Source organism: Bombina bombina, chromosome 8 (assembly GCF_027579735.1).
Source record: "Bombina bombina isolate aBomBom1 chromosome 8, aBomBom1.pri, whole genome shotgun sequence".
NCBI lineage: Eukaryota > Metazoa > Chordata > Amphibia > Anura > Bombinatoridae > Bombina > Bombina bombina.
This window is the reverse complement of record NC_069506.1, coordinates 85,982,327-85,996,876: the sequence shown is the minus strand read 5'-3', so window position 1 is coordinate 85,996,876 and position 14,550 is coordinate 85,982,327. Positions and strand designations below refer to the sequence as shown.

Below are 14,550 nucleotides of genomic sequence, written 5' to 3'. Positions count from 1 at the left end.
TGAGGAAGTCATGGACAGAATTCACGCACTTAAGTTAGCTAATTCCTTTATTTTAGACTCCGCTTTGCAGTTAGCGAGGTTAGCGGCGAAAAAATTCAGGGTTTACAATTGGGGCGCGTAGAGCGCTCTGGCTAAAGTCTTGGTCGGCAGATGTATCTTCCAAGACAAAATTGCTTAATACCCCTTTCAAAGGTAAGACCCTTTTTGGGCCAGAATTGAAAGAGATTATTTCAGACATCACTGAGGGAAAGGGCCATGCCCTCCCACAAGATAAACCTTTCAAGGCTAAGAATAAGTCCAATTTTCGTTCCATTCGCAATTTCAGGAACGGACCGGCTTCCAACTCGGCAGCCTCTAGACAAGAGGGTAACGCTTCCCAGACTAAACCAGCATGGAAATCAATGCAAGGCTGGAACAAGGGTAAACAGGCCAAGAAGCCTGCTGCTGCTACCAAAACAGCATGAAGGGGTAGGGGGCAGACTCTCTCTCTTTGCTCAGGCTTAGGCAAGAGATGTTCAGGATCCCTGGACACTAGAAATAGTCTCTCAGGGTTTTCTTCTGGAGTTCAAGGAACTACCCTCAAGGGGAAGGTTCCACATGTCTAACTTATCTTCAAACCAAATAAAGAGACAGGCATTCTTACATTGTGTAGAAGACCTGTTAAAGATGGGAGTGATACACCCAGTTCCAACTGTGGAACAAGGTCGGGGGTTTTACTCAAATCTGTTTGTAGTTCCCAAAAAAGAGGGAATTTTCAGACCAATTCTGGATTTAAAAATTCTAAACAAATTTCTCAGAGTTCCATCGTTCAAATGGAAACCATTCGAACAATTTTATCTACAATCCAGGAGGGTCAATTTATGACTACCGTGGATTTAAAGGATGCGTATCTACATATTCCTATCCACAAAGATCATCCAAGGATTTTCACAAAGGTGCTAGGGTCCCTTCTAGAGGTTCTAAGACCAAGGGGTATTGCAGTGGCACCTTATCTGGACGACATTCTAATCCAAACGTCGTCTCTTTCCAAAGCAAAGGCTCATACAGACATTGTTCTAGCCTTTCTCATATCTCACGGGTGGAAGGTGAACGTAGAAAAGAGTTCCCTGTCTCCGTCGACAAGAGTTCCCTTCTTGGGAACGATAATAGATTCTTTAAAAATGAAGATCTTCCTGACAAAAGTCAGAAAGTCAAAGCTTCTAAAGCTTGTCAAGTTCTTCACTCTATTCTGCAGCCTTCCATAGCTCAGTGCATGGTAGTAGTAGGGTTGATGGTTGCAGCAATGGACATAGTTCCTTTTGCTCAAATTCATCTAAGACCATTACAACTGTGCATGCTCAAGCAGTGGAATGGGGACTATACAGACTTGTCTCCAAAGATTCAAGTAGACCAGATGACCAGAGACTCACTCCGTTGGTGGTTGTCACAGGATCACCTGTCTCAGGGAATGAGTTTCCGCAGACCAGAGTGGGTCATTGTCACGACCGACGCCAGTCTATTAGGCTGGGGCGCGGTCTGGGATTCCCTGAAAGCTCAGGGTCTATGGTCTCGGGAAGAGTCTCTTCTCCCGATAAACATCCTGGAACTGAGAGCGATATTCAATGCTCTCCGGGCTTGGCCTCAACTAGCGAAGGCCGGATTCATAAGATTCCAGTCAGACAACATGACGACTGTAGCTTACATCAACCATCAGGGAGGAACAAAGAGTTCCTTGGCGATGAGAGAGGTATCCAAGATCATCAAATGGGCGGAGGATCACTCCTGCCATTTATCTGCATTTCACATCCCAGGAGTAGACAACTGGGAGGCGGATTATCTGAGTCATCAGACTTTCCATCCGGGGGAGTGGGAACTCCACCCGGAGGTTTTTGCCCAGTTGACTCAATTATGGGACATTCCAGACATGGATCTGATGTCATCTCGTCAGAACTTCAAGGTTCCTTGCTACGAGTCCAGATCCAGGGATCCCAAGGCGACTCTAGTGGATGCATTAGTGACACCTTGGTCGTTCAACCTAGCTTATGCATTTCCACCGATCCCTCTCCTTCCCAGGCTTATAGCCAGGATCAAACAGGAGAAGGCCTCAGTGATTCTGATAGCTCCTGCGTGGCCACGCAGGACTTGGTATGCAGACCTGGTGAATATGTCATCGGCTCCACCATGGAAGCTACCTTTGAGACAGGATCTTCTAGTGCAAGGTCCATTCGAACATCCAAATCTAGTTTCTCTCCAGCTGACTGCTTGGAAATTGAACGCTTGATTTTATCCAAGCGCGGGTTTTCAGATTCAGTGATAGATACTCTGGTCCAAGCCAGAAAACCTGTGACTAGAAGGATTTACCATAAAATATGGAAAGGATATATCTGTTGGTGTGAATCCAAGGGATTCTCATGGATTAATATTCCCAGGATCCTCTCCTTTCTAACAAGAAGGTTTGGATAAGGGATTGTCAGCGAGTTCTCTAAAAGGACAGAGATCTGCTTTATCTGTCTTGTTACACAGACGACTGGCAGCTGTGCCAGATGTACAGTCTTTGGTCAGAATCAAACCTGTTTACAGACCTTTGACTCCTCCCTGGAGTCTAAATTTAGTTTTTTCAGTTCTTCAAGGGGTTCCATTTGAACCCTTACATTCCATAGATATCAAGTTACTATCTTGGAAAGTTCTGTTTTTGGTTGCTATTTCTTCTGCTAGAAGAGTTTCTGAACTATCTGCTTTGCAGTGTGATCCACCCTATCTGGTGTTCCATTCAGATAAGGTTGTTTTGCGTACCAAGCCTGGTTTTCTTCCAAAAGTTGTTTCCAACAAGAATATTAACCAGGAAATAGTTGTCCCTTCTTTGTGTCCGAATCCAGTTTCAAAGAAGGAACATTTGTTACACCATTTAGATGTAGTCCGTGCTTTAAAGTTCTATTTAGAAGCAACAAAGGATTTCAGACGAAACTTCTTTTTTGTTTGTCGTTTATTCTGGTAAGAGGAGAGGACAAAAAGCTACTGCGACCTCTCTTTCTTTCTGGCTGAAAAGCATTATCTGATTGGCTTATGAGACTGCCGGACGGCAGGCTCCTGAACGAATCACAGCTCACTCTACTAGGGCTGTGGCTTCCACATGGGCCTTCAAGAACGAGGCTTCTGTTGATCAGATATGTGAGGCAGCAACTTGGTCTTCTCTGCACACTTTTGCCAAATTCTACAAATTTGATACTTTTTGCTTCTTCGGAGGCTATTTTTGGGAGAAAGGTTTTGCAAGCCGTGGTGCCTTCTGTTTAGGTAACCTGATTTGCTCCCTCCCTTCATCCGTGTCCTAAAGCTTTGGTATTGGTTCCCACAAGTAATGGATGACGCCGTGGACCGGACACACCAATGTTGGAGAAAACAGAATTTATGCTTACCTGATAAATTACTTTCTCCAACGGTGTGTCCGGTCCACGGCCCGCCCTGGTTTTTTAATCAGGTTTGAAAAATTTCTCTCTATACACTACAGTCACCACGGCACCCTATAGTTTCTCCTTTTTTTCTCCTAACCGTCGGTCGAATGACTGGGGGGGCGGAGCCTGGGAGGGACTATATGGACAGCTCTTGCTGTGTGCTCTCCTTGCCTTTCCCTGTGGGGGAGGAGAATATCCCACAAGTAATGGATGACGCCGTGGACCGGACACACCGTTGGAGAAAGTAATTTATCAGGTAAGCATAAATTCTGTTTTCTTTGGGCGTTTAAATTATTTTCATGGAAAGTATTGTTCCTTTTAGACATCTCTTCAGCTAGAAAAGTTTTTGAATTATATGCTCTTTCTTGTGAGTCTACTTTTTCTGATTTTTCATCAGGATAAGGTGGTTTAGCTGTCTTTTTTTCAATTTTTACCTAAAGTTTTGAATTTTTAACAACATTAGTAGAGGAATTATTGTCCTTGTGTCCTAATACTAAGAATTCTTTGGAGAGATTCTTACATTCTTTGGATGAGGTAATAGTTTTGAAATTATGTTGAAGCTACTCAGATTTCAGAAAGACTTCTATTTGTTATTTTTTCTGGTTTTAGGAAAGGTCAGAAGGCTTTTGCCATTTCTTTGGCATCTTGGTTTAAGCTTTTTGATTCATCTTGCTTATTTGGAGTTGGGTTAATCCCCCGCCTCAGAGGATTACGGCTCATTCTACTAGGTCAGTTTCTACTTCCTGGACTTTTAAGAATGAAACTTCTGTTGATCAGATTTGCAAAGCAATAACTTGGTCTTCTTTGCATACTTTTACTAAATTCTACCATTTTGATGTTTTCTCTTCTTCAGAAGCAGTTTTTGGTAGAATAGTATTTCAGGCAGCTGTTTCAGTTTGATTCTTCTGCCTATAACTTCAGTTTTTTTTTTCATTATAAAAATTTAAACTTTTGATTTGGGTAGTGGATTAATTTTTCAGCGGAATTGGCTGTCTTTATTTTATCCCTCCCTCTCTAGTGACTCTTGCGTGGAAGTTCCACATCTTGGGTATCTGCTATCCCATATACGTCACTAGCTCATGGACTCTTGCTAATTACATGAAAGAAAACATAATTTATGTAAGAACTTACCTGATAAATTCATTTCTTTCATATTAGCAAGAGTCCATGAGGCCCACCCTTTTTGTGGTGGTTATGATTTTTTTTGTATAAAGCACAATTATTCCAATTCCTTATTGGCTATTCGTTAAACTGAATTGTGGGTGTGGTGAGGGGTGTATTTATAGGCATTTTAAGGTTTGGGAAACTTTGCCCCTCCTGGTAGGAATGTATATCCCATACGTCACTAGCTCATGGACTCTTGCTAATATGAAAGAAATGAATTTATCAGGTAAGTTCTTACATAAATTATGTTTTATGGGAGACTGTACCTGGGGTTCCAGTTATTTGATGCTACTTTTTATTGCATCATTAGTCGCGCAAAGTTGGGTCATTTCATTGTGTTAGCTTTTGCAGCAAAGTTTTTTCCTCTGCATTTGTGTCATCTTTGTGTCATTCTTGGCGCCAAAATTTGTTATATTAAGTTTCTCCCTCTCTTGCTCGCTGCTCTCATTTGTTTATAGAGAGCTATGATGTTTTGTCTTTGCCTTTCGTCACAGGCAGAGAAGTGTCGGAAGATCCGGTTTAATCTCTTATGGAGGGTAGTACTCTTCGGAATGGGACTGGAGTTTTAAGTAGTCCTGTCAGCCTCTTAGTGAGAGCATGGATGAATGTTAGTCCGGAGATGCAGGGAGAGTCTTTCTGCAAAATCATCCCGACTCATATTAACAGCTCCAGAGACAATTAGCGTCGATGAGTTTCGCTGCCTGCTTTCTTCATTCAAGTCCATGTCAGAAGCAATGCTACTATCTGTCACACTTGAAGGGCCATGTTCCTGTTCCATGGCATAGATTCCAGTAAGATCATTTTCATTTTACTTTCAATATGAGAATGTAATGTAAATGAAGTCGGGGTCTCAGTGGGACTCCTTTTTATCTTTATGGAATCAAGGGTTAATATCTCCTGAGGAGGGTTATGGAACAGGGGGGGAGTTTAATCATGTTATGTGATTCTGTCTTTTAATGTGTAATGATGCTTGGGCTCGTGGCTATTTCGAAACATACTGTCCTTTTCATTCCTAAGATATGGTGAGTCCACGGAATCATCAATTACTAGTGGGAATATCACTCCTGGTCAGCAGGAGGAGGCAAAATAGCACTACAGCAAAGCTGCTATATGTCACTTCCCTTACCCATATTCCCCAGTCATTCTCTTTGCCTGCGGTGCAAGGAGGAGGTGAAGTTTTGGTGTCTGATCTACAATCAAGATATTTTTTATTTTAAAAGCAGAGTAGGTTTGCTCTGATCTTTCCAAAGGGTCAGGCCTTAGCCCATGTCAGTCTCTTCAGTAGGGCAGTGGTGGCTTTTAAGCAATTGGGAACTTGTGGCGTAAAAGCCTCACTGCGTTTTCCCAAAACATTTTGCTGCCCTATTTAGATAGCCTGAGTAAGTTTACTCAGTCTTTCTGTATTTCCACAGGTCAATGTGAGGGATGGCATCCTCTCAAACCAGGTGAGCTGTTCTACTGCCCGACAGATAAATATTAAGGTAAGTGCCAGTTTTATTTTTCTATGTAAGCAGGGAAAATTTGGCACTTATTCAGCTGAAACGCTGCAGGGGGACGTTTTTTATTATTCCTGTCAGGGTGCAGGTTTTTATGGCAGTTTTTGCAGGCACTGTTAGTGTGAGAAGTTATTTATTTTATTGATGGCTCAGTGAGGATCTGTTTTTAGTAGCTGATTATGTACTTTTCTTTCCTAAAATTACTTGTGGGAATATCAGTCCTGGCCAGCAGGAGGAGGCAAAGACCACCACAGGATTGGGCATACCCCAGTATCCACCTGGTGCCCCGGAGGTCTTTTTTCTTCCTCTTTTCAGAGGGGTCCTCCCTGCCTTGTGTGCTTCCTTCCTGAGGCTCTTGGTGGTTCGGGGAACTTTTAATTCCCTGGTCCTTTTGGACATTGCTAGTTGCCTTGGTGCTGGATCCGTTGCCTCGGAGTGGGAGTCAGAGATCTGACTGCTCTGTTGAGCCTTGACCGCGTATTAATAGATCTGGTGGGCCTTCCTTAGGTGGGAGGCTTTGCGGTGTCTCCTTACCTCAGCAGGTAGCTTTTTCTCTGCTGGTTTTGGGTACTATCCTTCCCTGTTTTTCTTGGGATGGAGTTGTTCTGTTCTTCAGGGCTTGTCCTCTGTGAGGATCCTGGTGCAGTTTACTAGCTTTTGATTAGCTAGTGTTGGTGGCTTGCGTCCACATAGACCTCTTTTGCATAGGGTAGCCTGTGGCTTCATCTGGAGCATAAGATATAGCGGCTCCCTGCTGTGGTTTTTATCCCTCGGTCACTCTATCCTGAGTGCGGGTTTGCACTCTGTGTAAGGAAGGGGGTCTACCTTTGTCCCTCTAGGTTTCCTGGGTTGGGGCGTTACATTGGTCCCTTGGACTCCATGCAGATAAGGGTCTGGGATTTTCTTCTCTTCACTCTGCTCGGTCAGTAGGGTTCGTTCTTTACGCGGCTTTGTCCTGTTGCAACCTTGGTTTGCACTCTTGGAGTTATGCTTGAGGTTCTTTATTGCCCTAGTTGTCTATCTGGTGGTCCTTTCGGACTCTTATCTGAGTCCTTCTTCCCTTCAGGGAGAATGTGTAGATCCCCTTACCTCGGGTGAGTTTAAGTGTGGGTTTGATGCCTGTGGGACTTTGTCTCCTCGGAGGTCTTTGTGCTCGGTTGAGACTTGCTGGTTTTAACTGATGGGCAGTTACTTGGTCCTTTCCATTTTTGTCCTTCTGGTGAAGCAGCTTTTTTTTGTCGGGTGTTGGGTTGATTTCAGGCTGTGGTTCCCCTTAGAATGGGCTGCCTCTTCTACCTGCCTGTTTTGCATTCAGTGTATTGGGTATTGTTTTCCCAAAAGTAATGAATGCGGCTGTTGACTCTCCCTGTTTAACAAGAAAAACTTAAATTATGCTTACCTTTTTCATCTGACAGGGAGAGTCCACAGCTCCCTGCCCGCGTTTTTTCTGTGGGGCGGCCGTAAATTTTGATTTTGTTCTTTTGGCACCTTTTTCACCCTGATATTTTTCCTACTGTTCTTTGTTCCCTCGGAAGAATGACTGGGGGATGAGGGAAGTGGGGGAGGTATTTAAGCTTTTGGCTGGGGTGTCTTTGCTTCCTCCTGGTCGCCAGGTTCTGCATTCCCAAAAGTAATGAATGCAGCTGCGGACTCTCCCCGTCAGAAGAAAAGAAAATTATCAGGTAAGCATAATTAAGTTTTTTTTTTTTATCACATGTTGATAATGTTTATATAAGTACAAATACATCTGTTAAACCTTTACAGTCTAATGTACATGATATTCCTGTAGATATAAAAGATTATATTGTTGCAGCCATAGAAAAGGCTATACCTGCTATTCTGCCTTCAAATAAACTTAAAAGGTCTTTCCAAACTTCTCATAAATCTGATGAAATTTGTATTGACTGACAGCATACTGAAGTATCCTCTGCTGATGAGGATCTCTGGCTCAGAGGATACTGCATCAGACACTGAAATTGACAAATCTTCTTTTCTTTTTAAGATTGAATATATTTTTTCTTTTATTAAAGGAAGTATTGTTTACTTTGGTTATTGAGTCTAGTCCCCTTGATAACAAAACTAGTAATAGTTTGATTTCTGTTTTGGTCTAAGCCTGGTGCTTCTTGTAACCCTTCTTCTAGGTTTAAGAAGCTGTATCCTTTACCTGTGACCAATTTAGAGTTTTGGGGAAAAGTCACTAAGGTTGATGAGGCTATTTCCACTCTTGCCAAATGTACTACTATTCCTATGGAAGATAGTACTTCCTTTAAGGATCCTTTTAGATAGGAAGATTGAATCTTTACTTAGAAGAGCATATTTACATACTGGCTATTTTCACAGCTGCATTCATTAGTTTTGGGAAATAAGAACCTGGCCACCAATACTCCTCCAGCACTTCCCTCATCCCCCAGTCATTATTTGCTTTTCATCCCAGGAGGTTGGCAGAGAAGTGTCAGAATTTGTTTTGTCTCTTATGGAGGGTACTACTCTTTGCAGTGGGACAGGAGTTTTAAGTAGCTTTATAAGCTTCTCAGTGAGGGCCTGGGTGAATGAGCCTGGAGATGCAGAGGGAACTTCCCTTTGTGACACCATCCCGACTCATATTAACAGCTCCTACAGCATTCGGCATTGACGAGTTTCGCAGACTGCTTTTTCTCTCAAGTCCATGTCAGGAGCGATGCTACGACCTGTAACACTTGAAGGGCCGTGTTCCTGTTCCACGGCGTAAATTCTGGTAAGATTGTTTCATTTTTTGCTACGCCACAGTGTGGCGCCTTTTATCTTTGTAGAATCAAGGGTTAATATCTCCTTAGGTGGATTATTGAACAGGGGGGAATAATAATCTTATATGTTTATTTGATTTAATGCTGCTTTATGTGTGAGATGTTAGGCTCATAGGCTTGGAATATACAGGTTTCACTTTGAGAGCCATGCAGCTTACAAGCTTGGCGCTCTTTCTCTCATAGCAGGGACAGTCCTGCATTGTGCACTGTGATTCATTCCCTCTTTCCTGACCGGACTATCAGAGAGGAGTCATACATATCTGTACTGTCTGGTTCATAGGAGGTGGTGAGTGCCCCAGCCATTGAGGTATAAGGGTGCCATTTTTTGAATAAAATAAGATGTTTTATTTCTCTAGTTCTCCGGTTATTGCACTAGCGATGGGGGATTCTGTTACTTTAGAAGGCACTCCCTCTATTACTAAGGAGTAATTCCTGTTTATATGGTGAGGAGGCCCTAGTTCCCCCTCTCAATTATGTTCCATATGACTTGATAATTTGATAATTATGTTCCATATGCCTTGATAATGTGATAATATCAAACCTGTTTGATACCACGGAGCCGTCCAGTGAGGTGCGTACCCTACATTGTTATCTCTATACACATGCAGTTTTCTCGTAGCATTGCGGATCCTCCATCTGGAGGGGGCCTTTTTTCTCCAGACGTTACTGCGCAGTTCAGATGGCGGTGTCTGCAGCCTTAATGCTTTACCTCGCCCTGCTAAGCGCAAGCGAAAGGTTACATACTGCACTCCTTTCCAGAGTACATCAGATAAATTTTGGATTTAACTGATAGAGTTATCCGAGGATGAAGTTCTTTCTGAGACTTCAGAGTATGAACTTTCTGTTTCGGAGTCTGCTGCCTCTCAACTTCCAGCTGTGGAGGAACCTGACTTTAGTTTTAGGAATTTGCGTTACTTCTAAAGAAAGTTTTTAGTCAATTCAGGGGTTCCAGAGGTCATATTGCCTGATGAACCTTTATTCAATAAATTGAATAGAGTTTGAGGACAGGGTGGTGCCTTCCCTGCTCCTGTTGTCCCGGGTATTCCACCTTGGACTGTACAGTTCCCTGCGGGTGCGACTGTCCCTAAGTGTTGTGCCTTTCGTTACAGAATTGCGCGCCTTTGCGTGTTACTCAGACATGTTTTTTCAGTTATTGAACAATCCTATCCTTGGATACGGGAATACTCGGTCTGCTCTTCAAATGGCGCATCTTATTAGACATGTGGGGATGATGTAATCTCCTGATTGTCCATGTATTGAGATCTTTTCCAGTTTTTTTGGAAGATCAGTGCTCCGTTTGGCTGGTCCTGCGGTGGGCCTGTTTCTTTTTGGGCGTTAACCTACGGGTTGCCTTGTATATTATTTTCATCCTATAGGATGTCCTGTCTGTTTTCCTTCTTCCCCTCTGAGGGAGGATTTATGCTGCTTGATGGTTTGGACCTGGATTACAGGCTGGTCCTATTTGGGTTCAGTTCTGTCTGGTAGCTGTTCGGACACGTCACGCCGCTCTGCTTGGCTGGTCCAGTAGAGGCGCCGAGTGCTCATGTTATCCTCTGTTCAACTAAGCATTCTAGAGGACAGGTGGGTCCGTGAGGCAGGAAGGATTGTCTCAGTCCTTATAGCCTTCAATTTGGATGACTGGGTCAGTAGAGTTCCACTGCGTCTCTCTTGGTTGTCAGACCCTAGAGCTCCTTCCCATGTAGTGGAGGGTTGATGGGCTTGTGCCCTCTTGCCTCCGAGTTGGGCTGTTTGGCCTTTTTTCTTTTGAGGCCCTGGGAATTGTCCTTCTGGACTTAGTTCTCAGCAGCCAACAGTTTATTGGGTAGCTCAGCTGCCTTGCAGCGGATAGGTTGCAGAATGTGACCAGCTGCAGCTATTGCACATTAACTGTGTACTGTCTAGCTGTTTTTTATGAGACCTTTTGGTCTTTCTCTGTTGTCTCCATGTGAGTTGGGTCTCCTTTTAGGCACCTGGGTTCCCCTCCAGGATATGATTGTTCCCTGTTAGGGGCACTGGGCGTGTTCTCCTTGGGCTCTGCTCGGAGCTGGAGATGCTGTGCGTTCTTTTCTCTCTATGATCCTCTGATTGTATGGAGGCGATGCGGAGACCAGCCTTTGCTTAAATGATTTTGGCCTCGGGGTATCCCCTTGCTTGTTATGTGGCTGTTGGAGAGTCTATGGGCTCTAGTGTCGTTGTACGACTTTTAACGCCTTAGCTCCTTTGCAGCATTGGACTTTGGCAAGGGGTGGTCTCTTCCTTAGGTCGGGACTTGCGAGTTATCTCGTTATCTGGGTTGATCTGGATATTGCATTGCTATCTCCCTGTGGTCTGGTTTTTTATATCAGACTGGGTGTGAAGTTCTCTGATATTGTTTGTTTAAACAATTGGGGGGCTTGGATCTGTTTTCTTCCTGGTGCTTCCGGGTGCTGAGTTGTTGCTGGACTTTTTTGGCTCTAGGGCTGGTTCGGGGTTCCCCAGTTCCTGGGAACTTGGGCAATGTCCTTTTACTTGGACTAATTGACCTGGTCACGGTTGGCCAGGTTGTCTGTGTGCTGATGCTCAGTGGGCTGGACTTATGCCTTTATGGTCGGTTTCCCTTGGTCAGCTTGCTGTGGTAACCTTATGGATTCACTACTCTGCAGGCGAATGGGTTTGCAGTGTCTTTGCTGCAGCTATTGCACATTGGATGTGTTAGCAAGCTAATTCCTATGGGGGATTCCTTCCAAGTACATCTGCGCTGGAGATTGATCTCTCCTTTAGCCTGTGGCTTTGTCTTGTGGGCAGGTGCTCTGCCTTTTTGGCCCCATCCCTTTTCTTAGGGTGGGGGGCTTATTCTCCTTCTTGTGGAGGTTTGGTCCTTTTTCTAGGGATTCTCTTAAATTCATGAGGTTGGAGCTGAGAAGTTAACCTTTCAGAGAGGGGTGTTTTTCTCTGGGTTGTTAAGTTCCATCTGGAGTCTTGCTGGCTCCGTGTCAAGACTATGTTGGACCTTTTGTTAGATTCCTTTGGGTCTACGGCCTTGTCCTCTGGTTCTAAGGAGTCGTGATCTGTTGGGATGGCTGTGGCCATTCTTCCGCTCGTTTTTGGGCTAGTGTTGGGGTTCTTCTGTTCTGTTTTCAAGACTTACCGATGCTTGGGCTGGCCCTGTTAGGAGTGGGTTCTGAAATGCGTTGTCATCTTCAGGATCTAGGTTGGCATTGTAGCTAGCCCCCTGGGTTTACAAGCTGAGGGTCCTGGGTTACCATTCACCTTCGGGTTCTGTGTGTAACCTCTCTCTCTCGGGGTTGCAGTGGGTCTTGTTGAGATTATGTGCTTCCCCTTTTGGAGCCCTGTGTGTAGGTCTAGCGGCTTTTATTGCCTGGAAGTGTGCCTTCTGTCTGGGAGTTCTCCTTTTGCAATCTGTTTTCTTGCTGGCCGTTTGTTACTTCTCAGCATGTATTCTTCTGTGTCATCCTAATGATGGCTGCGTGTTCTTGACTCAGGGTTTTTTGTCTGGGTCTGTTACATGTTTTTTTTTTTGTCTGAATACTATAGTATTCTTAGTTCTGACGATGTGAGGACTCTGTCTTCAGTTGTCTTTCGGTGCTTTTGCACGATGTTGAGAGAAGGGTTTCTCTGTTTCGAGGTCCGGTCCTAAACCTCTGGTTTCTGCTTGGTCTGGGCGTAGCCTCCCCTTGTCTGTCAGGACCCATTTGGGTCTTTGTGAGCTGGGCTCGCTATTGGGGGTTTTCCTTTTATGGATTTTGAGGTGACCTTTCGGTTCTTCTTTGCCTTATCTCTTGGTGAGGGACCGCCTGAAGCTTTTTTGTAAGTATATTAGATATGTGTAGGTTTAACTCGATGGACTTCTGTGTTTTGTTTTTTTTCCAACCTCATCTACTATGTTCTTGGTCACTTGTTAAAGGGACACTGAACCCAAATTTTTTCTTTTGTGATTCAGATAGAGCATGCAATTGTAAGCAACGTTCTAATTTACGCCTATTGTCAAAATTTACTTTATTCTCTTGGTATCTTTATTTGAAATGCAAGAATGTAAGTTTAGATGCCAGCCCATTTTTGTGAACAACCTGGGTTGTCCTTGCTGATTGATGGCTAAATTCATCCACCAATAAAAAGTGCTGTCCAGAGTACTGAACCAAAAAGAGCTTAGATGCCATCTTTTTCAAATAAAGAGAACAAAGAAATTGATAATCGGAGTAAATTAGAAAGTTGCTTAAAATGACATGCTCTATCTGAACCACGAAAGAAAAAATTTGGGTTCAGTGTCCCTTTAAGCAAGAAACTGAAACCAGTTTCTAAAAGTTCCAAGGCACATTCCACAATGGTCACAGTAAAATGACTTGAAAGATGGCCTTTTGCAAATTGACTCTCTTTGGCAGTTCTCTGGACAGTTTGTGACCAAGTCTTGTAGGGATGCAAAATACCTACTCATAAACTTTTAACTTTTTTTCTACCCTTTACTAATACTGGGCAAGTGTTAGCCAGAGAGAGAGAGGCAAGATAATTAGAAATAAACCCCAAAATATAAACTTATAAATGTATATGTTCTCTCTGCATAACTTCTCTGTGCTACCTGTCCATTTTTGGATGAACTTCTCTAGGAATAGACAGGAGACAGGCCTGTTGTGCAAACTACTTTTTGAAAGAAGTCCCACTGGTAAGCACTATTCACATGAGCCAAAATATAGAAATTGTTTTTGGTGTTTCTATTTTAATGGCATCATGGCTCTTGAAGTTGCAAGCTTATCACTAATGTATTGCATCACTTATTCACTGTATCTGACAGGGTTCTAATACACAATTGTATGCTCCTTTACAGCTCTGGAACTCCTAAAGACTGCTATTAATAAGGCTGGCTATCTTGATAAGATTGTCATAGGCATGGATGTGGCTGCCTCTGAATTCTACCGTGATGGAAAGTACGATCTGGACTTCAAATCCCCAGATGACCCAAGTAGATACATTTCTTCTGACAAGCTTGCTGATCTGTACCTTAGCTTTGTAAAGGATTATCCAGGTAATTTGGGTGTGGATTGCAAAAAAACATGTATTGTAGTTATTTGGTTCCAGTAAATTGTATAACCTAGGTTTAAGCCAGCAGGCTTTATGAAGGTGTTCTGTTTTCTCCTAGTTGTTTCTATTGAAGATCCCTTTGATCAGGATGACTGGGCAGGATGGGCAAAGTTCACAGCCAGTACTAGTATCCAGGTAGTAGGTGATGACCTCACTGTGACCAATCCAAAGCGCATTGCAAAGGCAGTGGAACAGAAGGCCTGCAACTGTCTCCTTCTGAAAGTTAACCAGATTGGCACTGTCACAGAATCTCTGCAGGCGTAAGTTCTTTCCTTCTTTTCTTCTCCTCCCAAGTTTCTTAATCCGCCCTGTGTATAAAGCTGACTTATTTTTCCCTCCTCCCAGGTGTAAGCTTGCTCAGTCAAATGACTGGGGAGTGATGGTTAGTCACCGCTCTGGCGAGACAGAAGACACCTTTATTGCTGACTTGGTCGTGGGACTCTGCACTGGGCAAGTAAGTCATGTCAATTTCTTTGATAAATATTACTGTATATATAGTAGCTCATATTTTAACCCATTAGGCAAAACATGAGTGAAACCAGTTGATGTTTTTCTGCACTACAGTTTAAAGATAAAAGCCATTTGTGAGGGAAAAGCCTTTCCAAA

At 43.5% G+C, this 14,550-nt stretch overlaps 1 protein-coding gene across 1 annotated transcript in view; it reads left to right on the top strand.

Moving 5' to 3' along the window:
• The window catches only part of LOC128638471 (alpha-enolase), a gene marked incomplete in the record, with an annotated part of 709,071 nt that overhangs the window by 467,907 nt on the left and 226,614 nt on the right, over positions 1 to 14,550 (top strand). The window contains 3 exon segments of the mRNA XM_053690430.1: positions 13,691 to 13,888; positions 14,003 to 14,204; positions 14,290 to 14,398. Of these exon segments, the coding sequence (XP_053546405.1) occupies positions 13,691 to 13,888; positions 14,003 to 14,204; positions 14,290 to 14,398 (509 nt within the window).